Source organism: Malania oleifera, chromosome 7 (assembly GCF_029873635.1).
Source record: "Malania oleifera isolate guangnan ecotype guangnan chromosome 7, ASM2987363v1, whole genome shotgun sequence".
Taxonomy (NCBI): Eukaryota; Viridiplantae; Streptophyta; class Magnoliopsida; order Santalales; family Ximeniaceae; genus Malania; species Malania oleifera.
Genome location: NC_080423.1, coordinates 42,327,910 through 42,355,647, shown reverse-complemented (window position 1 = coordinate 42,355,647; position 27,738 = coordinate 42,327,910). Strand labels below are relative to the sequence as shown.

At 35.6% G+C, this 27,738-nt stretch overlaps 1 protein-coding gene across 1 annotated transcript in view; it reads left to right on the top strand.

Annotated features, from left to right (window-relative positions):
- LOC131159189 (protein NAP1) overlaps positions 1-27,738 on the top strand; it is a 118,995-nt gene that overhangs the window by 76,619 nt on the left and 14,638 nt on the right. Inside the window, exons 17-18 of the mRNA XM_058113903.1 lie at positions 11,520-11,601; positions 11,746-11,856. Coding sequence (XP_057969886.1) covers positions 11,520-11,601; positions 11,746-11,856 — 193 coding nt within the window. The remainder of the gene's footprint in view (positions 1-11,519; positions 11,602-11,745; positions 11,857-27,738) is intronic.

Genomic DNA, 27,738 nt, shown 5'->3' with positions numbered 1-27,738 from the left:
TCCCTCTATGACCATCAAAATCCTAAAGAAATGGAAAACCAGTGTGCCTGCACAAGCTGCACTGTTCTGCAGCTTTTCAAAATAAAATTACAGTTGTACTCCTGATTTTGAAACTCTAATTTCCAAACATCATCTCGCAATGTTGCCCATACATTGAAAATAGAAACCCCTGAGGTCTTCCCTGAAATTTCATCACCGTCCGATCGCCGTAGAAGTCCCGCGTGCCAGCCAAAAGTTTCCAACTGTCTGCCCCTCTTAAATCCCTAATTTTTTGGTATTATTCCTGCACACCACCACCATCATCATTGCATTCCCCGCCCCTGGATATACCTTTTCCTGAAATTTCATCATCAGAGGACCCCTTGCTGGAGGCTCAAGCTCCCCTTGCGCTGGCCTTGTGTGTCAAGAAACCTGCCAGTCTATCCTGTATTTTCCAGTTTAGCAAAAAATTGCTCCAGCAAGTGTATTTTGGGTTTCTTCCTTAATCTTTTGATCTTTGGCATGATATTTTGATTGTGGATATGATATTTTGTGAGCAAGTGTGATAATTCAATACAAGAAGCAAGAAATTGTTGCTGCCAGCATAGCATGAAATTGTCGCTGCCAGCATCAAAAATCAGGTTTTACTGCTGCATTTTGTGAATTTTCGAAGTGAGTTTGTTTCATTTCCACATGACACTCAGGATCAAAGGTGAATTGAAGATAGTTCTTGAAAATTGGGAGTCAAGCTTGTGGGAAATTGTGGTAAGGCTTTTGGTGATATATAATGGCAGTAAATATACACACACACACACACACACACATATATATACAGAAACCTGGTAACAACTTACTGGAAGAAAGGAATGGTTCTCCCAATCTAGTCATAATACCAAGCCATTCCATACATTACCTAAATGTGGAGTAAAAGTCTGCAAATCGAGCATTGATAAAAGATGTCTTATGAATGTGATGTTTAGAAATGGATTCAATTGCATGCAACTTCATCGGAACCTCACCCAGAGGCTTATGAGATATCATGGAATGATAAAACTACCTTACATGTTTGAAAGATGTTTGGTTCCTATTCAAATGGGTGACCATTTGGATCATGTTTGTGTGATATCATACCCATGAATATTGGCCATGTACTACTTGGTTCTCCTTGGTTGGATGATTTGGGTGTGACTCAAAGACATGAGAAGACATATATCTTTCACCATAATGATGAGAAGATCAATTTGAAGCCCACTCTACCAACCAACAAAGGTAGAATCTAACATTACTGATCATGTCAAAGTTACTCAACATAAAGACACTACAAGCAAGGAAATGAATGTGCTTGAAGACATTCAAAGTCTTTCAAACATTCCAATTGTTGAGTTTGTCATTCCTCATGTGTTCATTGATGCCAATTCTCAATTCAAGTCTCCAATGCTGCCAATAGAATGTGGTTTCTTGCATCACTCAAGCTCCGGCTTTCAAAGCGTCCAAGTTCATGTCTTAATTTTGTTCCTCCAACATTTCAAAATTCAAGGCGAATTTTTTTAACTCTGGAAGATTTTTTGTTGGACAAGAAGATGGACCATGGGTTGATTCTAGTAGGAGATTAATGGAGAAGAATTGTACAAGTAGTGGTGTTTAATTAATTTATGTTTAGTTTAATTAGTATATAGCTATGTATTTGGGGGCTTGTTCATAATATTTGTGATTTTAGGGGTATGTTTGTAATTTTATATACTTATAGGGGTATATTTGTAATTTCATGTGTTCGAGGCTTTCTTAAAAATAATGTGTGAAAGCCATGTAGGAGTATGTTATTGTTGAATTTGAATTGAAGTTAACGTTTGATTTTCCCCCCTTGTATCTCCTCTTCTTTCTTCCTTATTCTCCTTTCCTCCCCTCAACCTATCCTACGTTCTCTTATGGCTGCAGATCCATGGTGCTATCCTACATCAAGTGCTAGATGTAGAATACTGAATTTCAAGTTGTTTAACCATTCAACCACAAGATTGTTGTACCTCTCTCAAGGTGTGCAACCACTTGAGTGGCCAAGTGCACTTGAAGTGTCAAGAAAAGGATCACCCTTGGCAAGAGACATATTGCCCTAAGTAAGTTTCTTATGGAGTTCTAATTGCGATCGGTAAAATTATCTCACCAAAATGTGTGCAAATGCAAGAATTGCCATGATGAATTCTCCTTGTCCCGATATGCTACCTTTGCCATGTTTGCCGATGAAACCTCATCCTGTTCCTCCAACATTTCTTCTACTTCAGTTAGAGGTAGTGCTAATCATGATTGAACTATCACAAGAAGAATCTTTTGAAACATACTGAGAATTATCTTTGATGATATGCTAGATTCTATCATATGCTTCATTCATGGAAGACATGAATTCACTAGGTATTGAATTCCTCCCAAATACCCTTCAAAATGCCATAATAATCATTGATGGGTCTAAATTCTTGGCCATATTTGAAAACTTCTCGTATAAGTCAAAAAAACATGAGTTTATCTTGTGAGAAGCTTTCACAAAGATTTTCTTGTAAATAGCCTTGGCTATTCTACAAGCTTTTGGGTGGATTGGAGGGATAAAATCTTTCAATGACAAGTGTCTTGTTGTGTAGTTTTGATAAAAATGCATTATTTTTAGGTCTTATTCTGCAAATTCACCCGATCAAGGGCATTTTTGTTTGCTATCTTAAGAGTTATTAAGTCCTTACTCACGATCCCATTCCAAGTTATTTTAGGTCTGCCCATTCCCCTTTTAATTCTAGAACTAGTAACTAACTCACTTCTCACAAGTGCATTGCTTGGCATGCATTTCAAATGCCCAAACCATCTGACTCGCCCTCTCCTTATCTTGTCTTCGACTAGTGCTATGCTTAGTTTATTGCGAAAAAGTTCTTTCCTTAATTTATCTTTTAATGTTATACCACTTATCCATCTTAACATTCACATTTCAGAAACTTTTGCCTTTTGTACATGTTGTCTCTTAATTACCCAACATTCTGATTCATATAATGTGGCTGGCCTTATAGCTGTCTTATAGAACTTTACTTTTAATTTTAAGGCTATTCTACGATCACACAACACGCTTGAAGAACTATTCAATTTTACCCATCCTACTCTAACTCTATGTATTACATCCACTTCAATTTCTCCTTCTACTTGCATAATAGATCCAAGATATTGAAATCTACTAGTGCTATTCATTTCTTGATTATCAAGATTAATCTTATCTCCAATATTCCTCCTTACGTTATTGAAATTACATTTCATATATTTTATCTTATTTGAAGGAAAACCTTAGAGCAACGATAGAGTGGTTGTTTTGTGACTTGGAGATCACGAATTCAAGCATGGAAATAACCTCTTCCAAAAATGTAAGGTAAGGTTGCTTACTATAGATCCATCATGGTCCGCTCCTCCCCAAGACCCCACATATGCGGGAGCTTTGTGCACCAGGCTGCCTTTTTTTTTTTTCAAAAATATTTTATCTTATTTCTATCCTAAAACCTTTAGACTCTAAAGTAGTTATCCATAGTTCTAACTTAGATTTCACTTCACCCTACTTTCATCAATCAAGGTAATATCATTTGCAGACAACATACACCAAGGGATTCCATTTTTGAATATTTGTAATGATTTCATTGATCACTAAAGCAAAAACTTTAAAGGCTCAAAGTAGAACCTTGATGTATACCTATTGTGATTGGAAATTCTCTAGACTCTCCTCCTATAGTCCTAATGCTAGTCATTACTCTATCATACATATCCTTAATGGCTTCAGTGTATCTACTGCATGCTCTTTTCTTTTCTAAAACTCCCCAAAGAACTTCTCTAGGCACACTATCATAAGTTTTAATTTGGTCAATAAAAACCATATGCAAGCCCCACTTCTTTTCCTAAAATTTTCCATTAATCTTAAAAGATAAATAGCTTATATTCTCTATATCATAGACATAAAACCAAATTGATTCTCTGTAACCCTCGTTTCTAATCTTATTCTTTGCTCAATTACCCTTTTCCATAGTTTCATCAACTCATAATGTTTATTTTGTGATCCTTATTACAAATTTGAATATTGCTGTTGTTTTCATAGATAGTTTTAACATGCTTTTCCTCCATTTTTCCAGCATTTTCTTAGTTTTTATAGTTATGTTGAAAGATTAGTTAACCATATACTTCCTTTATCCCCTAAACATTTCCAAAATTCAATTAGGATGTTATCGGGTCCTATAAATTTCCCACTTTTCATCTTTTTTAAAGCCATCTTAACTTCAATGAAGCTAATTTGCAAATAAATCTCCTCATTTTAGTCTTTTTCCTCATTTGTCACTTCTAAGTTCAAGATTTAAATTTTATTTTCATTAAATAGCTTATTAAACTATCTCCATCACCTCTCTTTTATGTCTTCTTATTTGATCAAGACATTGTCATTCTTGTCTTTTATACATTCTACATTACCTAAATCTTTGCACTTTCTTTCTCTAGCTCTAGCAAGCTTATATATGTCTTTATCCCCTTCTTTTGTATCTAGTCTAGCATATAAAGTATCATAAGCTCTATGTTTGGCTTCAGTACTGACTTTTTTCGAATTTTTTGTTGCCTTTTTTTTTTTATACTTTTCAAGGTTTTATATATTTCTACATCTTTGCTATGTTTTGTACAAGTTTTTTTTTTTTTTTTTGGTCTAGATGGCTTTTTGGACATCTTGATCCCACCACCAACTTTCTTTACTACCCAAGTATCTTCCTCTAGATTCACCTAAAATATCTTTTTCTATCTTTTTTATAAAGTTAGCTATCCTATTCCGCATAGTGTTTGATCTAGCTTCTTCCCGAATGTCCAATCACTCTCTTTGATAGTTTTGTCTTTGAATTTTACTATATTTTCTACCTTCAAGCTCCACCACCTAGTTAACTTGTGTTTGTTTTTCTTATACATGTTTTAGTACATATATCTAATATTAGAACTCTATATTGTGTGGTCAAACTTTCACCTAAGGTAATCCTTTCATGATAGACGATCTCCCTTGTTAAGAAGAAATCTATTTGGATTTTATTTTGCCCATTCTTAAAAGCTATTAAGTCTTATCTTTTTTTAAAGCAAGTATTCAATATAACCAAATCATAAGACATTACAAAACCTATAATCACATCCCAACCTCATTTTTATCTCCATGTCCATGGTTTCCATGTATCCTCTCATAACCTATATTGTCGTTTCCAATGTGTCCATTCAAATCAGCTCCTATGAATGTTTTTCAGACTCAAGCATCCCTTATATAATGCCCTTCCATGTCTTCCCGAAATTGTTTTTTAAGGTTTTCTGTTAAGCCTAGTTGGGGAGCATACACATTAACGACATTTATTATCTCTAATCCTAGAACTATCTTGATTTTTATAATCATATCTTTATTTTTTTAACATCTACTATATTATCTTTTGGGTCTTTGTCTATAATGATTCCAACCCCATTTTTTATGTTTCTCTTTTCTAGTTTACCAAACTTTGAATCCTGATTTTTCAATTTCTCAAGCTTTTTGCCCTACCTATTTAGTCCCTTGAAGGCAGATTAAGTTAATTTTTTTCTGATCATTATATCCACTATCTTCATTTTTTTTCTTGGAAGTCTCATTATATTCCAACTAGCTAATATGATCCTAGTTTTTTGTGAACTTCATAACTCTCTCCTATCTAGAATGACTTTGCTTAGTCCACCTTTGTCCATTTTTCACTACACCAGTGTGGTATAAGTGCAACGTGTTGCTTATAGGGGAAGTTCCAATGAATATTCGATAAGGATTTGTGTTATAAAGATGTGACAAGTTTTATGTTGGCTGTCAGCTACTTGACGCTAGCCTACTCCTTAATCTGGGCTTGGGACTGGCTGCGTGTAAAAAGATTTGGGGCAATTAATACTACACAAGATTTAGAGAAATTGAAAGATCAGGATTTAAACTTTGGTACATCGGAAAAGAAAAACATAAAATGGGGTAGGAATTATTGTAGACAAAAACTTTGAAGATAAAGTTGTAGATGTCTTAGGCAAAGAGATAATAAATGTCATTAGTGCTTATGCTCCTCAAGTAGGCTCAACATAAAACCTTAAGAGACAAATTTGGGAAAATATGGATAGTATTATTCAAGGCATATCAGGGATTGAGAAAATGTTCATATGAGTAGATCTAAATGGACACATTAGAAGGGATAATAAAGGTCATGAGAGGATACTCGAGGATATGGATATGGAGAAAAAAATGAACATGGGGAGATGATCTTTCACTTCGCCATGTCATATGATTTTATTACAATGAATGCTTGCTTTTAGAAGAGAGGGAAAAACGCTTAATAACCTTCAAAAGTGGACAAAATAAAAGTCAAATAGATTTTTTTTTTAACTAAGAGGGTAGATCATTTATCATGTAACGATTGTAAAGTTATCTCAAGTGAAAGCTTGTCCTCATAACATAGAGTTTTAGTGTTAGAGAACTAGGTGGAACTTGAAAGGAGAAAATATAATAAAATTTAAAGATAAAATGATCAAATATGGCAATTGGACAATATAGGATGGTGTAGACACAAACAATCTTTGGAGTAGGATGGCTAGCATTATTAAAAAGATAACAAAAGAGATTTTAGGTGAATTAAGAGGAAGATTCTCAAATAGCAAAGAAAGTTGGTGGTGGGATCAAGATGTCCAAAAAGTTCTAAAGATAAAAGGAATCTAGTATAAAACATGGAAAAAATGTGGAAACATGGAAAACTTTGAATAGTATAAAAAGACAAGAAAGGATGCAAAAAAAGCCTTTAGTGAAGATAAATATAGATCATATAATAATTTGTATGCTAGATTAGATACAAAAGACGGGGTAAAGAAACATATTTAAATTTGCTAGAGCTAGAGAAAGAAAGAGTAAGGACTTAGGTAATATAAAATGTATAAAAGTGAGGATGATAGTGTCTTCGTTAAGGAAGAAGACATAAACAAAAGATGGTGAAGTTACTTTCGTTAGTTATTTAATGAAAACCAAGCATAAGGAAACATAGAATTGACAAATCAGGAAAACACAAATTATGAGATTTATTCGCAAGATTAGAGTTAATAAAGTTAAGTTTGCACTAAAAAATTGAAAAATGGAAAAGCTATAGGACCAGATAATATCCCAATTGAAGTTTGAAAATGCTTAGGTGATAATAGAATTATATGGTTAACTAATTTATTTAACACAGTTATAAAAACGAAGAAAATGTCAGACCAATGGAGGAAAAGCACTTTAATACCTTAATACAAAAATAAAAGGAGATATTCAAAATTATAATTACTATTGTGGAATTAAAACTTATAAGCCATACAATGAAAATATGGAAAAGGATAGTTGAACAAAGATTAATGCTAGAAATGGAGGTCTCAAAACATCAATTTGGTTTTTATGCCTGGGAGATCTACTATTGAAGCTATATATCTTTTAAAAAGATTAATGGAAAATTTTTGGGAAAAGAAAAAGGACTTGCATATAGTATTTATTGACTTAGAGAAAGCATATAATAAGGTAGCTAGCACCTAGGGAAGTTTTGTGGTGGGTTGTAGAAAAAAAGAGTGTTTGTAGTAGGTATACTAATGTAATTAAGGATATGTATGATGGAGTAATGACTAGTGTGAGGACTATAGGTAGAGAGACTAGAGAATTTTCAATCACAATAGGTGTACTTCAAGGATCAGCTTTGAGCCGTTATCTGTTTGCTTTAGTGATGGTTCAACTAACTAGGACTATCCAAAATGAGGTTCTATGGTGTATGTTTTTTGTGGATGATATTGTCTTGATTGATAAAACTAGGGGTGGAGTAAAATCTAAGTTAGAATTATGAAGAGAATTTTAAAAATCTAGAGGCTTTAGCATAAGTGGAAATAAGACAGAATACATGAAATGTACTTCTAGTAATAGTAGGTGGAATAATGGTGACAAAGTTAAACTGAATCATGAAGAAATCAATAGCTCTAGTAGATTTTGATACCTTGGATCACTTTTCCTTTTAGTCTCGAAGCAAGTTGTAGTACAATCACACCTTCGCTCTGGTTCGTTCCGTTCCCGTGTAAAAGCTAGACTTTCTATATTATGCAAGCTGAAGGAGAAATTGACGATGTAATGCGTAGAGTTAAAATAGGTTGGGTAAAATGGAGAAATGCTTCAAATGTGCTTTGTGATTGTAGAATATCCTTAAAATTAAAAAGAAAATTTTATAGAATGACTATAAGACCAGCTATGCCATATGCAAGGTATTAAATTTCGATATTGACTCAATTTTCAAAGCTCCAAAAGTACGAAAATTTCAATTTCAATGTCAATTTTGATTTTGATTTGAAAATATAACGGAAATTAGTAGTAAAGCATGGAATTCTTTGTGAAACTTTAGAAATGGTTAACAAACATAATAATATAAGTTTTAGGACTAATATATTACAAATTAAATACATCTATGTTTTGCATGAGGTGGAAAAATTGTAAAATATTATGTGTATCAAACATATTTGTAAGATAATGTACATTAAACATATTCAATTAATACAAATGAAATTCATAAATTATTGAAATATTATTTTTTATTCAAATAATGATAATTTTGACATGAATGGTTAAATAAAATGTTATCGTAAGTTTATTTTTTAATATAATTTCAATAGCACTTGTAATAATCTTTTGTTTCGATAAAATAAATTAAAAGAGAAATTTCAATTCACTCCTAAATTTCTTATTTGAATTATGAAAAAATTTCATTGTATAGTTAAAATTTTGAAAAGTTTCGCTAAAATTTTGAGATTTTGATAAATTTTGGATGATTCGTTGAGATTTCGACGCAAATTTTGCAAGACGGAAATCGACGGCCATTTCAATTTCGAGGGTGATGGAAATTGGAAATTTCGACAATTTGGTGGAAATTTAAGACCTTGGCTATATGGATCAAAATGTTGTGCGACTAAGAAACAACAAATCCAAAAAGTAGAAGTTGCCGAGATGAGAATGCTTAGATGGATGAGTGGTATAAGGTTAAAAGATAAATTAAGAAATGAGCATATTCGCAGGAAGTTAGACATAGCTCCTGTAGAAGATAAGGTAAGGGAGGGATGACTCAGATGGTTTGGACACTTGCAATGTAAGCCACATAGTGCGCCAGTGAGGAAGAGTGAATTAGTTACTGTGAAGAGGAGTAGAAAGGGTAGAGGTAGAGCTAAAATAACTTAGAATGAGATAGTAAAGATTTAATAGCCTTCAATTTGTTGAAGGAAATTTTCCATGCATGCAAAAATTGGCAGAAAAGGATTCATGTATCTAACCCCACCTAGTGGGACTTAAGACTTGGTTTGTTGTTGTAATACTACACAAGAAAGTGCATGTATCTAATGTTTCTTTATTGATAAAAAAAATTGAAAAACTTATTGAATGATGCAAACTGTTTTCAAAAATTCAGTGTGAGCAAAACTATAATCCCACACATGCTACTCAAGTAATCTAAACTAAGTAGTGAACTAATTTCCTAACCTGAGTCCAATTCACAATTATCTAAAACATGCCCTAGACCCAGATCTAGAGACCACGCATACATCACATTGAACGTAACATCTAAAGCATGCAAGTTCAATGTGTGAATCAGAGCTAGAATAAAATCAAAACTCGTGCCATAGTAATTTTGAAAAATTTTAGTAGATCTGAGAGTTGCAAATGATTTTTGTCTTGAAATCCAAAAAAAAGTGAGTCTAGTGCATATGTTGAGCCTACAAATTGAAGACACAAAACCTAATCTATCAGCCAGCATGGTAAGAACAACTGAGAAGAGATAAAAGCAGATCAAGAGAGCAAGAAGATCTCAGCAGAGGCAATAATATTAAAAAAATAGTATGAAATTATTAGTATTTGCTACTTCCAAGAATTCCTTCAATATCCAATTGTGGAGTTTGAGGACCAAATTGGGCAAGGCAAGATCAGCAACAGTGGCAAAGAGGGCTTCTGGCCACCAGAGACCCATTACGCACAGCAGATTTACTGTCCTATCTGGGATGGAGAGAGAGAGAGAGAGAGAAAGGGCTGGTCGGAGAAGCCACACACTGGCAAGAGTCAGATCTGCTGTAACTGCAGCCTTCTGCCACCAAAAATTGTTCCAGTGAAAGCCAATCGCTGAAGCCCCACTGTTGCAAGACCACTGTTAGTTCTGAGCCCTTATCCTTTACTACGAAGGAAGAGAAGCATACAGAGCCATGAGCCCAAAACATGTTGATGATCAAGAAAAAAGACAGATGCTGGACCTTGGTCGATCTGTAAACCCTAAAAAACGGGTGTCACTTTATATAATATATGTAGACACACACGTGCACATAATGTGGCTCCTCTCTTTCACCATTTTGAAGGAATTTGGGCTCAGTTGCAAGAGGTAAAACATCTGTTAGGTACACATCAGTAACAGAATTGTGGTCTCAACTGTCAACCAGTGTCTGGCATTCCAGTTATTGGTAGGAAATAAAATAAAGAAATGCCAGTGTCCTTCAGATAACAAGCAAAGTATTATAGACAAAAAGACACTTTGTTTGTATCTACAGAAGATGACTTTAGCCACATGTCAGGCATGTTGGACCTATGTATAATTTTGATCAATTTTCAAATTTACAAAGCGGTGATAATAAAAGTTTTGTAAATTTTTAATACTATGAAAGTTAAAGAAAGAAATTTTCAGAAATTCTAGAATATTTATATAAATCTTAGGTCACTCGTAAGATAAAATGAGTGCATTTTCTCCTTTTTCATGAGAAGGTTGCAGAGTATCTTCTACTATGATGATGTATGTGCAAGTGGACATGTATATTATTGCGTTCTTGGTTTGTGTTCCACTTTGACAATTTACCATATCAGCATGCCAAATCATGTCGAATGCATAAAATGTTGTGCTATGTATGTTATTCAACAACTGATTTAACATAAGGAATTAGTGTGAGGGATTAGGGCTTTGAAGAATATGTCATAAATAAGAACTAGGATTGAAAGTCTAATAAAGTTATTGGTTTGTGTTCCACTTTGACAATTTACCATATCAGCATGCCAAATCATGTCGAATGCATAAAATGTTGTGCTATGTATGTTATTCAACAACTGATTTAACATAAGGAATTAGTGTGAGGGATTAGGGCTTTGAAGAATATGTCATAAATAAGAACTAGGATTGAAAGTCTAATAAAGTGACAGTATATTTCTGAACCACAAAAAGCTAGGTACTTGATGAATTCAGTATAGTGCTGTTCTAATATTTATAATTTATTAGAATTACTCAAGCTCATTGCTTTTGTGACTGCCAAGTTAATCAGGATATCGGATTGTTGAATACATTCCATACTATTGTAGCCTTCTAGATTTTTTTTTTAAAATTTTTAAAATGCCTATCAGCTGCATTGTATCCACCTGTGCATGTCCGTTGCAAATATATATATAGATGCATGTCGATGTACAAGAAATGCATTATAACAGCATATATGGATCTGTGGGAATGCAGGTGTGTTGACGAACTGGAGTCTCTGCTATCGAAGCATGGAAGTCTTAAAAATCTCTATTTTTATCACCCACATCTTACAGCAGTAAGTGCTTGCTTCTGCTTCTGTAGCTGGTTTGCAAGATTAACCTGTTATTTTGGCTTTTTAAGCCACAAACTCCTTATGATTTTCTGATTCTATTAGAAGCACCTTTTTAAGTTTTTTGATAAGAGGATGATTTTAAAATAGGTTTTCAGGAACACCATGTTTGGACCAGAAGGACGTCCTCAACACTGCTGTGCATGGCTTGGTATTGCTAGTAGTTTCCCAGAGTGTGCTTCTCCTATTGTTCCTGAAGAGGTACTTATAAAGCAAAAACTAACCCAACCGTCTTCGTGACATATATATATATATGCATGTATTGTATAAGATAGCATTGCTCTTTGTTTAGAAATTGTCTTGGTTTGAATAATAATTCTGTTGTTGTATATCTTAAGTATTTGTATTTATAATAAATTATTTAATTATCATATATTTGAGAAATAGTACTTTTCAATATGATTTTCTATGCAGAGTCTATTTCAAATGTTCATATCACTAAAATATTAAATCTATTTCAAACAAAATTTTCTACCCACCAACTTCCGAAGTCAGAACATAATTGGCCAGAAAGTTTCTTCAATTAATTTCACCTCTAGGCTCTTCTTCTTTTGCTCTGACAAATAAACAATTCAATGAGGCACTGGGGGCTGCAACCCAAATACAAAAACAAATATTACAAGTAGAAAGATAGAAAGATCCAAAGAATCTAAAGGCAGCATGAGTATTCAAAGAGAAGTGCTGCCCATTGATCCAAAATATGAAGGTTTTATCCACCTATCTTTTACTGTGCTCACTGATAATTTGTACCTCCAAAACCTTGTCTATGCTATATCTTACCTTCCACACCAGCCAAAAAATTGTATGAGGGATAACTGTACCAATCAATGTTGTAACCTTTCAGTATCGCTCTATGTATACCCTTCCAAATCCACAATTCACTGGTCATAAAGCATGCTGCTGTTGCTCATTTGATGCTTTTAACCGTATTGTGCTAATTGAAACGCCTAGTCATAACCAAGCCATACGTCTCCCCTCAATTTATAGTATGCATTAAATACATGACAATGACAATAATGCTCTCACTCACTCTTAGTTACCAAATATAGGTAGTAATGCTAAATAACCAAGAACCAATAACGCTCCCCATTAAGCTGGAGCACGGACATCATATGCTCCTAGCTTGTTATAAATTGATTAAATCCAAGAAACACCTAAAGCTTCAGTGGACATATTAGCAAGCTGGTGTTTGAATTTCAAATGACTAGTTTAAATGACTGTCTGCAATAGCTTCTCACAAAAGAAAAGAAATGACAATCAATTTCAATATGCTTCATTTTCTCAAGACTGGATTGAATGCAATGTGAATAGTAGCCTGATTATCACACATCAACTCTATTGGCTGGGATTGTGGAAAACTCAGAAACTGTGTTAGGATTCCCAAATCAATTGGGATTTCTAATTAATGTGTCATGATTCCCAAATCAATTGGGATTCTATTTAATATTAGGATTCAATTTAATGTTGGATTTTTATTTAATGTGTTAGGATTCCCAAATCAATTGGGATTGAATCCATTAAGGACTTGGATTGGGATATCTTACATTCCTAATAGGAGTAGGGTTCCCTACCCTATATATATGTATCCTTGCGGGGCTTTTCAATTCAAGAAATAACATAATTCATAGCCTTTGCCTAACTTGGAGGAAGATTCCTTGAAAGTGATCAATCCTATTTTCTCTTTCTATTTTCCTTTCTTTCAATTTCCCCAATTTATCTACAATAAAACCCTAAGGTCTTACCAGTCTATTTGGTATCATTTCTTGTTTCTGTGTAGTTAAAGAAACAGATTTTGAAAATATATTTGTTTACACAGCCAATTTATTTTTCTATTGTCAGTTTTCAGCTATTTTCAATTGAAAATCAAATTCCATGGTTTTTCAATTGTTTTGGCAAAGCAAGGATGACCTTCCCTCTACCCTCGCAAAGTGGGGAGCCTTGTGACCTACGAACACACTTTTTTAGTTGTTTTGGCAACCTATTGTTACAATACTTTAATATCCAAAATTAACTTTTGTTGATTAACTCATTCATTCTATATATAAGTTTTAAGCTAGTGTGCTTTTGGCTACTAGACTCTCGCCATTGAGGGTGCAGCACTCCACCGCTTCGCCTAGCAGCACAACACTTGGATTGCTCTCTCACAACCCTGTTTCACGGTTTAGGCTGCTTCCATTTTGCTCGCCGCTACTACAAGAATTGCTTCTGCTTTCTTTTCCTCTTGCTACTAAGATGTTTTAGTTTGCCGGGTTATCGTCTATCTGCCCATGGATTTAGTAGCAGCTTGAAAGGTTTACCTATTTGTGAATCTCTGGATCTATAAAACTAACCATAAAATTTGAAAAATTAAATAATAATAATAAAATCTATTTGAAAATATTTTTATTATTTTTCAATTGTCATGTACAATAAGAATAGTGGAGGAGTTCATGGCAATTTCTTTTCTGGGGTTCGGGAGGAAGAAGGAAAGAATTGCATTATTGAATTGTGCTTTATTTGCAGTGTTTGGAGGCTTGCAGAAGGAACGTGATCTGCATATATTTTCAGGGAAGAAGTTACCATATTTATTGGTGTGGGAAAAGATTTTTTTTACGGCTTCTTTATAGTGTGTTGGCTAAATGTGTGTTTCAGTTGTTCTGCGCAATTGGCAGTCTCTTCTTAGGGTGTCTTAAGCTTTGTTGTCGTTTTTAGTTTTGTGTTTTTTTCTTTTCTAGTTTTCCAAAGGTTTACAAGCTTTTGCTAAGGAGATGTCTTCTCTCCTAATTGTACATTCTTTCTTTATCTAATGAACTTCTTCTCTATAAAAAATAAAAAATAAAATATAAGACTATTCTTGTAAAGTGAATTATGAAATGCAATAGTTTAGTAAAATAGTTATAATAATTTTTTTTTATTGTATCATTTAACTTTATTATTTTGTATTTTTATTATTTCAATCATGTTTTTTAATTGTTATTTGATTCAAGGACAAAAATGATAATTGATTGAATTTAAGAAATATTAGCATTGTTGGTTTTTGGTTTTTGGTTTTTAGTTTCTATTTCTGGTTTTCATTTTTTGTTTCTGGTTTTCATTTTCATAATTTTTGACGATGATACCAAACAATCTCTCAATTCTTCCCAGGTGTTATTTAACCAACTGATTAGCATGTAGTGTATGCTATGACCCTATATTTAGACTCACACTCAGATTAGACTAGAATAGTTTGCTTTGTATTCTTCCAATATACTGGGTTACCGACAACAAACATAGAGCAATCTCCTTTTAGAAGGTGATCCAACCCTAATATTGATACAAGAGGCCTCTTTTTTGGTGCTTCTTTGAGGTATTGCAATTCGCAAGACACAAGCAACATCTTGGTGGCTTGTTTAGGGAATTGAGGAACTTGCTCACAACTCTTTTTAGGAAAGATATGTCTTTGATAGTTAGGTTGTGAGGCAGCTTAACTTCTCAACAAGACTCCGATATAATCCAAAGTTACAAATCACCCACATATGGTAACAATATGCTCTTAGGATCCGTTGATGTATCGGCATGTTTGGGTCCTAGCAGCCCAATCTCATTTAGAATATCTACAACATAGTTTTTCTATGACAAGACAATCACCATATGAGATCTAGATACTTACCCAACAAGTTTTTTAACGAACCCAAATCTTTAATTTGAAACTTTGTCTACTTCAAACTCTAGATAATGTAATCATCATCATTTCACAATCAGCAAAATCCTACTAGCGGTAGAATAGTGATACTATAGGCGTCATCTTCTTGAAATCATTGAATGTTGAACTCAAGCACATTTGAGCTGAACCTACCAAACCATCCTCTAGGTGATTGCTTCAAACCAAATGAATATTTTTTAAATGGCACCAATGCTAACCCCTATAAAGCCCGATAATTGCTCCATATGTACATCCTTGCAAAGATCACCATGGGGGATGACATTCTTTGCATCTAACTAATGTGAAGGCTAGTGACAAGTTTGGTATGGTGATTGAATATTAAATCAAGGCAAGTGTAGCAACCAGATAGAATGTGTCGAATTAATCCAAACCGCACGGGTATATCCTTTTGCAACAAGATGGGCCTTTAGATAGTCACAAAAATATCAGGATTGACCTTCACGATATACACACAAGAAGCAACAAAGAGGTACTCTACCCATCTTCATTGTCTTTAAGTCTTGAATGACAACAAGATGAGGATAGGATATTATAGGAAAATTCTTGGGTCCAATTGGTTTGCTAATTGGCATAAGAATAAAGGGAAATGTAGGAATATACAAAACAAAAGAAAGTATGAGGAGGTAGGATCATAATAGTGCACCCATCAGCAGGGGTAGCACAAGTTAAGCTTTCTGAATGCTCAATGGTGGAAAAGAAGTTGGTTATATATATATATATGTATGTATGTATATATATATATATATATATATATATATATCATATGGTTAGTAGCAACCTAATCTATAACCCAAGTCCAATTGGTTCTACTAATTGGCATAAGAATAAAGGGAAATGCAGAAATATACAAAACAAAAGAAAGTATGAGGAAGTAGGATGACCTATCCTTATTCCCTTAATCATAGTAGTGCACCCATCAGCAAGGGTAGCACAAGGTAAGCTTTATGAATGCTCAATGGTGGAAAAGAAGTTGGTTATATATATCATATGGTTAGTAGCAACCTAATCTATAACCCAAGGACTAATGGGGAAAGACTAGATGACAGGAAAGCTATAGGGTTATCTATGTGAGCAAGAGATGCAATGGGAAGAGAAGCTTATTGAAATTGCTTTAGATTGCTTGAACTTTTAGTACTCATCCTCTAAAATAGATATTGTACAATGTTCCACACTTTCTAAATTAGGGAGAATTAGTTCTGTGGCAGCTACATTGGCGATGCATGGGGGTTTACTGTGGAGATCCCAACATTGCTCAATTGTATGACCTTCTTGTCCACAATGAGTAGATTTGGGCAAGAAGTCCTCTACCACATCCATCCTTTATGCTATGACCATTGGAACCACCTCAAGAACTTCTTTCTATTACTTGTTTGAAAACCAAAATAACCTTGTGTAACAAAAGCAATCTACTCAAAGCTAGAAGTTGAAACACTGGAACAAGGGATAAGGAATAGGTGTTCGAGGAAGCACCGAGGACATGAGAATAAACGTCAACGAAGGATGGAACTCTGCACTACCAAGAATTTGGGCCAACCTCGAACTCGGATTTCAACCCGCAATCCAAAGGACTCACTTATGCTCCCTCTAGTTTTGCATCTCACGTACATCAACTTTTATGGGTTGTGCATGATGTTGAGTTCTTTGTGGATGCATTTTATCTCTACAAAGTTGGTGACACTCTTGTCCCAGTTGTAAAGGAGAGATTATACATGTGAGAATAATATTATTGGAAGTTCATAACATTAGAGTTAGTTTGGCATATTCTCAAAACTCTTGCATACATTCGGAAATTGGGGTTCCAATAATCAATGCATCATCTTAAACTCATACTTCTTTCCATTTGTCGTCATTGGGCCTTGATTCAAAACAACAACAACAACAACAAAACCAAGCCTTAGTCCCACTAAGTGGGGTCGGCTATATGAATCCTTTTCCGCCAATTTATGCGATCATGGACCATTTCTTTTGATAGATTCAAAGATATTAAATCCTTACTCACTATCTCCTTCCAAGTTATTTTAGGTCTACCCCTATCCCTTCTACTGCCCCCCACAGTAACTAAGTCACTCTTCCTCACAGGTGCACTATAAGGCCTACGTTGCAAGTGTCCATACCATCTGAGTCGTCCTTCCCTTATCTTATCTTCTATAGGAGCTGCACCTAACTTACCACGAATATGTTCATTCCTTAATTTATCTTTCAATGTTATACCACTCATCTATCTAAGCATCCTCATCTCGGCAACTTTTACCTTTTGGATATTATGTTTTTTCGTCGCCCAACATTTTGATCCATATAGCATAGCTGGTCTTATAGCTGTCCTATAAAACGTCCCTTTCAATTTTAAGGGTATTCTACGATCACATAGAACACTTGAAGAACTTCTCCATTTTACCCAACCTGCTTTAACTCTATGCATTACATCATCTTCAATTTCTCCTTCAGCTTGCATAATAGATCCAAGGTATCGAAATCTACAAGTGCTATTTATTTCTTCATCATCAAGTTTAACTTTGTCTCCAATATTCCTCCTATCATTACTAAAATTACATTTCATATATTCTGTTTTATTTCTACTTATCTTAAAGCCTCTAGATTCCAAAGCTTCTCTCAAACAATGTTCAAATTTTCCTTTGTTATTCGATAGATCTTGACAGTCTTAGACAACTGCACATAATTCTTTAAATCCAACTTCTTGGATGTAATGTCTGACAATGAAGAAGGAAACATTCATTTGGGATCCATGGTCTTCATCCCAACACACACAATGTAGGCCACCAGAAAAAATCACAAACATATGACAAACTAGGTAAACAATCAGAACAAATAAAAACACAGCGTAACATTCTTTTAGGCCCCAATAAACTCAATTACCACTGACAAATAGCCTCTAGTTCCACACAACCATTCCCAGAGTATTGCACATGAATAGCTGAAAGGTAGATCTTTGGACAAAAATGCATCTCCAAAAACTCCATAAATATGGTTTGTAGAGGGATTCAAATGATATAGGATCAATTCAAGCCAAAAACATGGTTGTATGGAGCCTCATGAGCTGGCACATGGAGTCGGCCCTGCCAGCTTTCAATTGGCTTTTGTGGAAGGCTCCAGCAATGGGATTTCAAGGGTTGGCAGTTCTGCAATATCTGTGGGTAGCTATAGTGTTGGTTTCAGAAGATCTCAAGGGGTATTGATGTTCCTGAGCTTGCAGTTTTGTCCAGGAAATTTCCAGCAGTGGTTATGTCTTCCTATGGGTATTTTCTGGCTATGAGTCATGATTTTAAGTTGCAGGGTACCACAATACGCAGGAGAAGTGGGCGTTATGTAGCAGGAAGCAGTTGTAGTTGCTCAAGAATTTTTTCTCACACATGCACAACCATCCCTAAATTCAAGAACGAGGATTCCTTTAAAACATTTTAATGAATTTTGACTGTTTTATTCAACCTACAAGCATTAATTTAATTGTGTTGCTTTGTGCACCAGGCTTGGGGGGGCCCCCCCCCCCCCCCCCCCCTTTTTTTTTTTTACTACTTTAATGAATAAAAATTTAGAAAATGTAAGTGAAATTGATTAGATATAAATGAGTCGATATACATGTACATAAAATGCATGAGTATCAATACAATATTACTATGAAAGCCTCTGGCATACAAAATGATGTGGAGGCTCTTCATAGTCTCAATCTCTAGTGCCACCTTAGGTTTGAGGTTTGGAATCATTTCCCTACTCCTATGGAAATACATAGCTAAATAAATCCATGTTCACATCATTTTGTTGTGTCACTTAAAAATTTACTAATGGTGAAAATCCAATGAATAAAGGAGGTGTAAAATCTTATCTTTGACCATATTGTGGGTTGCATCCATGTCCATAGGTTGGTGTTGGGGCCAGCTCTAGGTAGTGACTAGAAGAAGACTCACTACACCCACTAAGATGAGATCCATTAGGATATGTATCAAACCCTTGATTAGCTTGACATTGCTAAGGCACATGACATGGGCAACTCATGTGCCAAGTAGCTTAAGATGGCTTGTCATGGATTATCTTGACATTTGTTGGTTGGATAGTCTATTGTGCTAAAGAGGGAGCATGTAGATGCCAAGTTGCATACTCGACGTACTCGGATGGAAATTGTTGGGCCATGATCCTTGACAAGGTTGCTAAAGGTGATTGGTTTCGGTTGACATGATCAGATGGTTAACTCGGTTTTGTCAAGTGCCTCATTGACATATGGTGTTGCTGGGCCATATAATAAGTCGTGGTTAAGGGAAAACCTTGCTTGACACTAAGTATTGACGCATGTACAGCATGCAGTGTCAATGTCAAATGCTGCAGTGCTGACATGTTGACCAAGCAGGGCAGTCACTTGGCAGCTTTCCTTGTAAAGGCTGACATACAAGCTTGGCTGAATGGTAAATTTGTGGGTTGATCTTTAGGCATGTGTTTAGCCAAATAATTATAAACATAACTTGTTTAGACTTGTTGGCAAATGCTGGCTACATGCAGCACAACTGAGGCAATTGGGGTTGTCCAGGAAGTTGGGCGTATCAACTGTGTGTTAATATGACATGTGGATGGCATAGGACACTAGAGGAATTTGTGCATGGTGTTCTTGCACATGTTAGATTGTGTAAACCTCGTCTTTGAATAAGAGAAAAGGTTGGGAAGTGTTGCTCAAATAAACATTGTTGCCTTGTGAATGTTATTTCATTGTTTCACACTTGCAAGACTTAACAAACGAATTTGTGTGTGTATGTGAGTGACTTAACCAAGCGTGCCATTTGGTGCCATTGCAGTGTCAAGTTGCATGCTGTGAACCTAAACACTATGACAATTGGTATCAAAGTCTAGTTCGGTGATGGCAAACTTAGGTTGGTTAGATCGATTGGATTGTTTGGAGAACTTCCTTGGTTTTCCACAGATCAATGATGCAATTCTATTGGTAGTACAAAGTGAATGTTTAACCGAAGAATTGGTTGAACTGCAACAATGGTATGTCGATTTCATGGTTGCTACAGAAGCTAAAATATCAATGCTATTGAGTAAAATGGCGACCCTGACAGAAACCTTGAATGGCATACTTGTTTCGATAGATGGTGAAATCACCCCTATGAAGAGGGCCATCTCCTCAAGCCCTAGTGGGGGTGAGGCCTCTCAAAAAATTCCTATGAGATACGGAGCAGTACTTCAAGGTTGCCCTCATTCTAGAGAACAAAAAGGTTGCCATAACATCAATGTATCTATAGAGTGATGCTAAGTTATGGTGGCGTACTCAGATAGAGGATGATGTGAATGCAAGTAGACCCGAATTAAGACGTGAGAGATCTTGAAGAAGGAATTGAAAGATCAATTCCTTCCTTGCAATGCGGCTTGGGTTGTAAAGGATGCTCTTAAAACAATTGTAGAACCGACAACCATGTGGGACTATGTCAAGGAATTCAGTTCCTTGATGTTGGACATCAAGAACATGTAAAAGGAAGATAAGTTGTTCAACTTCCTTTCTGGTTTGCAATCATGGGTATAGACAGAACTATGTAGACAAGGAGTGAAAGATCTCCTTGCAGCCAATGCAACAACAAATGGCTTGGTTGATTTCAAAATCAACGCTAAGACTGAGGTCCCATGGCCAAGACTAAGAAAGACAAGGATAAAGGTAAGACCAAGCGAGAGAAGGGGAAGAAGAAGGATAAATGGTCTAGAAGTGGAGAAGAATTGAAATAGTATTTCTTATTATTATAAAATTAGGTACAATCTAAATGTCTTATAGACTTCAAGGATAATCTAAAAGGAAATAATAATAAAGGAAAGAATAGAAAAAAAGGAAGGATTGACAATTGCTAACAAATCTCCTAGAATATCTCCTAAGAATATATCCTAGAATATCTCCTAAGATTATTACATAGTTACAGAAATTTCTCCTATAATCAAGGAGAGTTAACTGGATAAATTTTGGAACTTTCCAACACTTTCCCTCAAGCTGGTTTGAAGATGTCTTCCATAGCTAGCTTGCCGATCAAATTTTAAAATTGCTTCTTTGGTAGTCCTTTTGTAAGTATATTTGCTAGTTGTTCAGTTGTAGAGATATAGGGTAAACAAATCAGTCCACTGTCCAGCTTCTGCTTTATAAAATGCTTGTCGACCTCAACATGTTTTGTTCTATCATGAAGCATTGGATTGTGAGCAATGGCTATGGCAGATTTGTTATTGCAATATACTGTCATAGGTAGCGGATTAGTGACTTTCAATTCTTCCAATAATTTTTTAATCCACAACACTTCACAAACTCCATGAGAAACTGCTTTAAATTCTACCTCTACACTACTCCTAGCTAAGACATTTTGTTTTTTGCTTCGCCATGTAACCAAATTTCCACCAACAAAGGCACAATAACCAAAAGTTGATCTTCAATTGGTTATACTCCCAGCCCAATCTGCATCAGTGTATACCTCAACTTGTAGATTTCTATGCTCTTCAAACAATAGACCTTTTCCTGGAGTTCCCTTTAAATATCTCAGGATTCTATAAACTGCATCAAAGCGGTCAGACCCTGGTGAGTGCATGAATTGGCTTACCATATTGATAGCAAAGGCAATGTTAGGACATGTATGTGATAGATAAAGTAGCCTTCCAACCAATCTTTGGTACTGGTCTCTATTGGTTACTTCCTCAGGCTTGGCAGGTTGTAGTTTAAGATTAAGCTCTATAGGTGTCTCAACTGCTTTACACCTTAGTAAACCTATTTCTACAAGCAAGTCAAGCACATATTTACTTTGTGAAAAAAAAATACCTTTTCTTGACCTTGCAAATTCCATACCGAGAAAATACTTCAAGTCACCCAAGTCTGCAATCTCAAATTCATTAGCAAGCGTATGTTTTAATTTCTCAAGTTCCTTGCGGTCATTACCTGTCAATATAATATCTTCAACATAGACAATTAGTATAGCAACCTTCCCTTCACTTGAGTGCTTATAGAACATGGTGTAATGAGCTTGACCTTGGCTGCAACCATGACCCTTTATAGCCTTCCCAAAGCATTCAACCCAAGCTCACGGAGATTGCTTGAGCCCATACAATGATTTTTTAAAAAAAATTTACACACCTTATCTCTGCAAAGATTACCTTCAAAACCTGGTGGTAATTCCATAAACACTTCATCCTCTAGATCTCCATTTAAAAAGGCATTCTTTACATTCAACTGGTATAAGGGGCAGTTAGAATGTACAGCTAAGGAGAGTAATGCTCGGATTGAGTTTGTCTTGGCCAGTGGCGCAAAAGTTTCTTGATAGTCAATTTCGTATGTTTGTGTAAACCCTTTTGCAAGAGTCTTGCCTTATATCTTTCTATATTTCCGTTAGCCTTGCATTTAACTGCAAACACCCACTTGCAACCTATAGTTTTCTTTTCTTTTGGCAAATCAACAATTTCCCAGGTATTGTTGTTCCGTAGTGCATTCATCTCTTCAAAAACTGCTAACTTCCAATCCGGATGATCCATAGCTTCCTGAATGGTCCTTGGAACAAATAGGTGAGAAATATTGGATGTAAAGGCCTTATGATTATGAGTCTATGGTATGATAAATATTTGGCAATGGGGTGTGTGGTACAGGTTCTAACTCCTTTCCTAATGGCTATAGGTACATCAAGGTCAGTAGATTTATCAATTGGAAGTGTAGTAGAAGGATTACCTACGATTTCCAAGTGACCAGTTTTTGAAGGTGATGATTGATTCTGCTCTGGAATTGTGGGATGATCCTTAGTATTAGAACGATACCTGCCTCTAGTATAAACACGAAGCTCAAAAGAGGGATTATTTTGTAGCAATTCACCCCTTGTTTGTGATTCCCTTATGCTTTGTATAGGCAGATTTGGATTTCCATTTTTTTCACTATTTAAAATTTCAATTCCCTGAATGTTTTGTATAGGGATGTCAATTTCAAGGAAAACATTAGGCGTTGGTATAGAAGTTTGCCAAAACTGATCTTCACTACTCTCTTTCTCCCTCTGAAGATAAGTTTGGTTAAAGTAAGACTGATTTTCAACAAAAATGACATCCATACTGATATGAATTTTTTTTTTTGTTTTTGGATTCAAACATTTATACCCTCTCTTATTGGGAGCAAATCCAAGAAACACACATTTTTCAGCCCTATGATCAAGTTTAGATCTAAGGTAAGCTGGAATATGAACAAAAACAGTGCATCCAAATACTTTTAGAGGCCGATAAGAAATTATCCTATTATCAGGAAAGGATTTTTTTAGGCATGCCAAAGGAGTGATATATTGCAGCACACAAGTAGGCATTCTATTAATAAGGTAACAAGCAGTTAGAATAGCATCCCCAACAAATATTTTGGAATATGCATTGAAAACATAATAGCTCGTGCAACCTCAAGTAAATGACAATTTTTTCTTTCAACGATGTCATTTTGTTGTGGGGTGTCAGAACAAGTGGTTGATGTTGAATCCCTCTTTCTTACAAAAATTTTCCCAAAACTTGGTTGAAATATCATGTACCATTATCCATACGAAGTATGCTTATTTTTTGTGTGAAATTGGTTTTTGGTCATACTATAAAAATTTTTGAATAATATTTCAACTTCAGATTTTCCATTCATCAAATATACCCAACAAATCTGGGTATGATCATCTATAAAACTCACAAACCATTTTTTCCCGGATAAGGTAGTAACCTTAGAGGGATCCCAAACATCACTATGAATCAAATAAAAAGGTTTTGATGCACGGTAGCCTTTTGAAATATAAGGAACTCGATGATTATTTGATAAATGAAACACTTCACAATGAAGAGAAGTACAATTCAAATTTTTAAACAGATTAGGCAACAAATATTTTAAATAAGAAAAACTAGGATGCCCTAATCTAAGATTCCAAAGCATTATTTGATCACGCATAGGGATTGAACTAATACTGCCACTCAAGCCCTGAGCTTGTTTATTGCTGAATAGGGTATCATCAAAATAATAAAGGCCATCGATCATCCTAGCACTGCCAATCATCGCCCCCGAGTTCTGGCCCTGAAATTCATAGTGAGAATCAAAGAATATGATATGACAGTTAGAATCACGGGATAATCTACTAACAAACAGAAGATTGCAAGTAAGTTTAGGAACATGAAGGACAAGTTTTAATTCTATTTTCCCAGAAATTCTAATTGAACCTGCTCCTGCAATTAATGAAAGACTCCCATCTGCAATCCTAACCTTTTTATTACCCAGACAAGGATAATAAGATTAAAACAATTGAGATATACTAGTCGTATGATCGGATGCACCTAAATCAATAATCCATGGTGCAAGGCTAGGGAGCTGGAATAGGCACTCAACATATTACCTGTTTGGGCCAAGGAACCAATAGAAGTACCGAATATCAAATTGGATTTCAGCAGTTGAAGAAGCTGATCCATCTGCTCTAAAGTTAGAACATTGGTCTGGGCTTTATTTGCTTTAGGAATCACTTGGTTGTTTCCAGGTCTAGGTTTGCTGCTCTTCCAATTTGATCGTTTTCTATGTAGTTTCCAGCAGGTTTGTCGGGTATGGCGTGGCTTATTACAATAGTTACACTATACTCGAGATTTTTAATTGGGATATGACTGCTGTACAGAGGCATTAGCAGCAACCAAAACAGTAGGATTAGCAGCAACCAAAGTCGAGTTCTCAACTATTCCATCAACCCCTTTTTTCTTTGGCATAACATTATGGCGACAATCTTCACGTCACACTTCAGAAAATACCTCTCCGATTGGAGGCAAAGGCTGTCTACCAAGAATGCTCCCCCTGACCTCATCAAACTCATCATTGAGTCCAGCCAAGAATTTAAAAATTCTTGCATTTTCCACCATCTTCTTGTTGTAGTTGCAATCATCAAGGCTCTTCCATTCATAATCATTGAATAGATCCAAGTACTGCCCTAGTCCCTTAAGGACATTGAAATACTTAGTCACACTATCTTCCCCTTGTTGCGTCTTGCCAATTTTTTGCTGCAATTCATAAATGTGGGCATAATTTCCAAGGTCAAATTACATTTGACTAACATTATCCCAGAGTTCTTTTGTAGTTGGATAGCACATGTAATTAGCACTAATATCTTCATTGCATTCACAAGCCAAGCCATAATCATGGAATTTTCAACATCCCATATAGCATATGATGGGTTTGCTCTGTCAAGGGCCTTGGTTTCACTAGTAAGGTTCCCAATCTTACCTCTCTCGCAGATATACATTCAAACTGACTGAGACCATCTCAATAAATTGGCTTCATTGAGACAGATATTTGTGATTTGGACTTAATGGGGTTCGGTATGGGCTACCTTGGTTTCAGTTTTGGTGTTGACCATAGATTTAGGTCTTGACATGGTGGAAGTTTCGGAAATTTCATGCATAATGGAGGCTGAACAGAGTTAAGGCAGTGAGGCCTCGGTTTTAGAGGCTATGACTGTCGAAAGGAAAAGAAGACCAGACTTTGATACCATCTAGAAGTGGAGAAGAATTGAAATAGTATTTCTTATTATTATAAAGTTAGGTACAATCTGAATGTCTTATAGACTACAAGGATAATCTAAAAGTAAATAATAATAAAGGAAAGAATAGAAAAAAGGAAGGAATGACAATTGCTAACAAATCTCCTAGAATATCTCCTAAGAATATATATCCAAGAATATCTCCTAAGATTATTTACATAATTACACAAATTTCTCCTATAATCAAGGAGAGTAGATTTACATAATTACAGAAATTTCTCCTATAATCAAGGAGAGTTGACTGGATAAATTTTGAGACTTTCCAACAAATGGAAGAAGTCCAAAGGTGAAGGCAACAACCAAAATAAAGGGAAGGATGCTTCCCAAAGTTCCTAAAAGTCTGGCTGTTTCATTTGCAGCAGTCCTCGTCAGGCCGACGATGTCCTAAACGGGAGAAGTTGAATGCCTTGGTAGCCTCAAATTCGAAGGATGGTGACTCGGAGGAGTCTTTGCATGTCAAGCCACCACAATTGCTAAATGCTATCATTGCTACAAAGCCTTTCTCTTAGAAAGGCCTAATGTATGTCCATGTGAAGATCAATGTTATTGAAGTTGATGCTATGGTGGATTCAGAAGCCACACACAACTTTGTTATAGAGACAAAGGTGGCCAAGTTTGGCCTCAAACTAACTTGGAATTCAAGTCGGATCAAGGCTATGAACTCTAAAGGAAAGTGTCACAGTGGAGAACTCTAAGACCCTGACACGAGGCCTATTCAAGGCATGGCTACTATTGTTCTATCCATGGGATTGTGAGAAGGAAAATGCAATCTAATGATGGTGGCCCTAGATGATTTCGATGTCAAACTCAACATGGAATTCTTTGTGAAGGCTAAAGTGATTCCAATGACCTAGATTGCTAGCATACCGATCTCTTATGAGAAGGCATTTTGCTTTGTTTCTGCAATATTCAAGGATCCAACCAAGAAGTGTGGTAAGCGGAAGGTGGGTGTCATCTTAGCCATGTGAGTGAATGATGGATTGAGCAAAGGGGGGATGTGCAGACTCCTAAAACCTCTTCCACTCAGTTGTGCAACTAATCATCAAATAGAGTTTATGCCCGGTGCTAGACCTCCTACACAAGCCCTATACAAAATAGGACCTTTGGAGTGTAGAATTGAGGAAGCAATTATGAATTGCTTAGTGCAGGACTTGTTCAACCCTCCAAGGCTTCTTATGGTGCTTTGATATTGTTTCAAAAGAAGCAGGACATACAATGTTGAGTTGTTGTTCAATCGATTGGCAAAAGCATCATTCTTCACAAAGCTAGACTTGCGACCAAGCTATTGGCAAGTGAGGATTACAGAGGGGGATGGGTTAAAGACGGCTTGTGTAACCAGATATGGCTCCTACGAGTCCTAGTAATGCCATTTGATTTGAATAATGCCCCTATAACTTTTTGTAGTCTAATAAATGGTGTTTTCTATGAATTATAGATCGGGTTTGTTGTTATCTATCTGGATGACATTGTAGTTTACAACAGTTCTTTGGAAGACCATGTGCAGCACTTGAGAAAAGTGTTCACTAAGTTGAGGGAAAACCAATTGTATGTCAAGAAGGAGAAGTGTGAATTATGTGGTCAACAAGTTATGCTCTCGAGACATTGGGTTACAAAGGGTAGGTGCATGGATGAATGGAAGATAAAGGCTATCCTTGATCGGCCTGCACCATTGAAGGTAGCTGAGTTACATTCATTTCTAGGTTTGGCTCACTCTTATAGGAAGTTTATCCAAGGGTACTCAAAAAGAGTTGCTCCATTGATAGACTTGAAGAAATACAACAAGTGGGCATGGGTAGATGATTGTCAACGTGCCTTTGATGACCTAAAGCTGGTAGTGTCATCAAAACCAGTGTTGTGCTTGCCTAT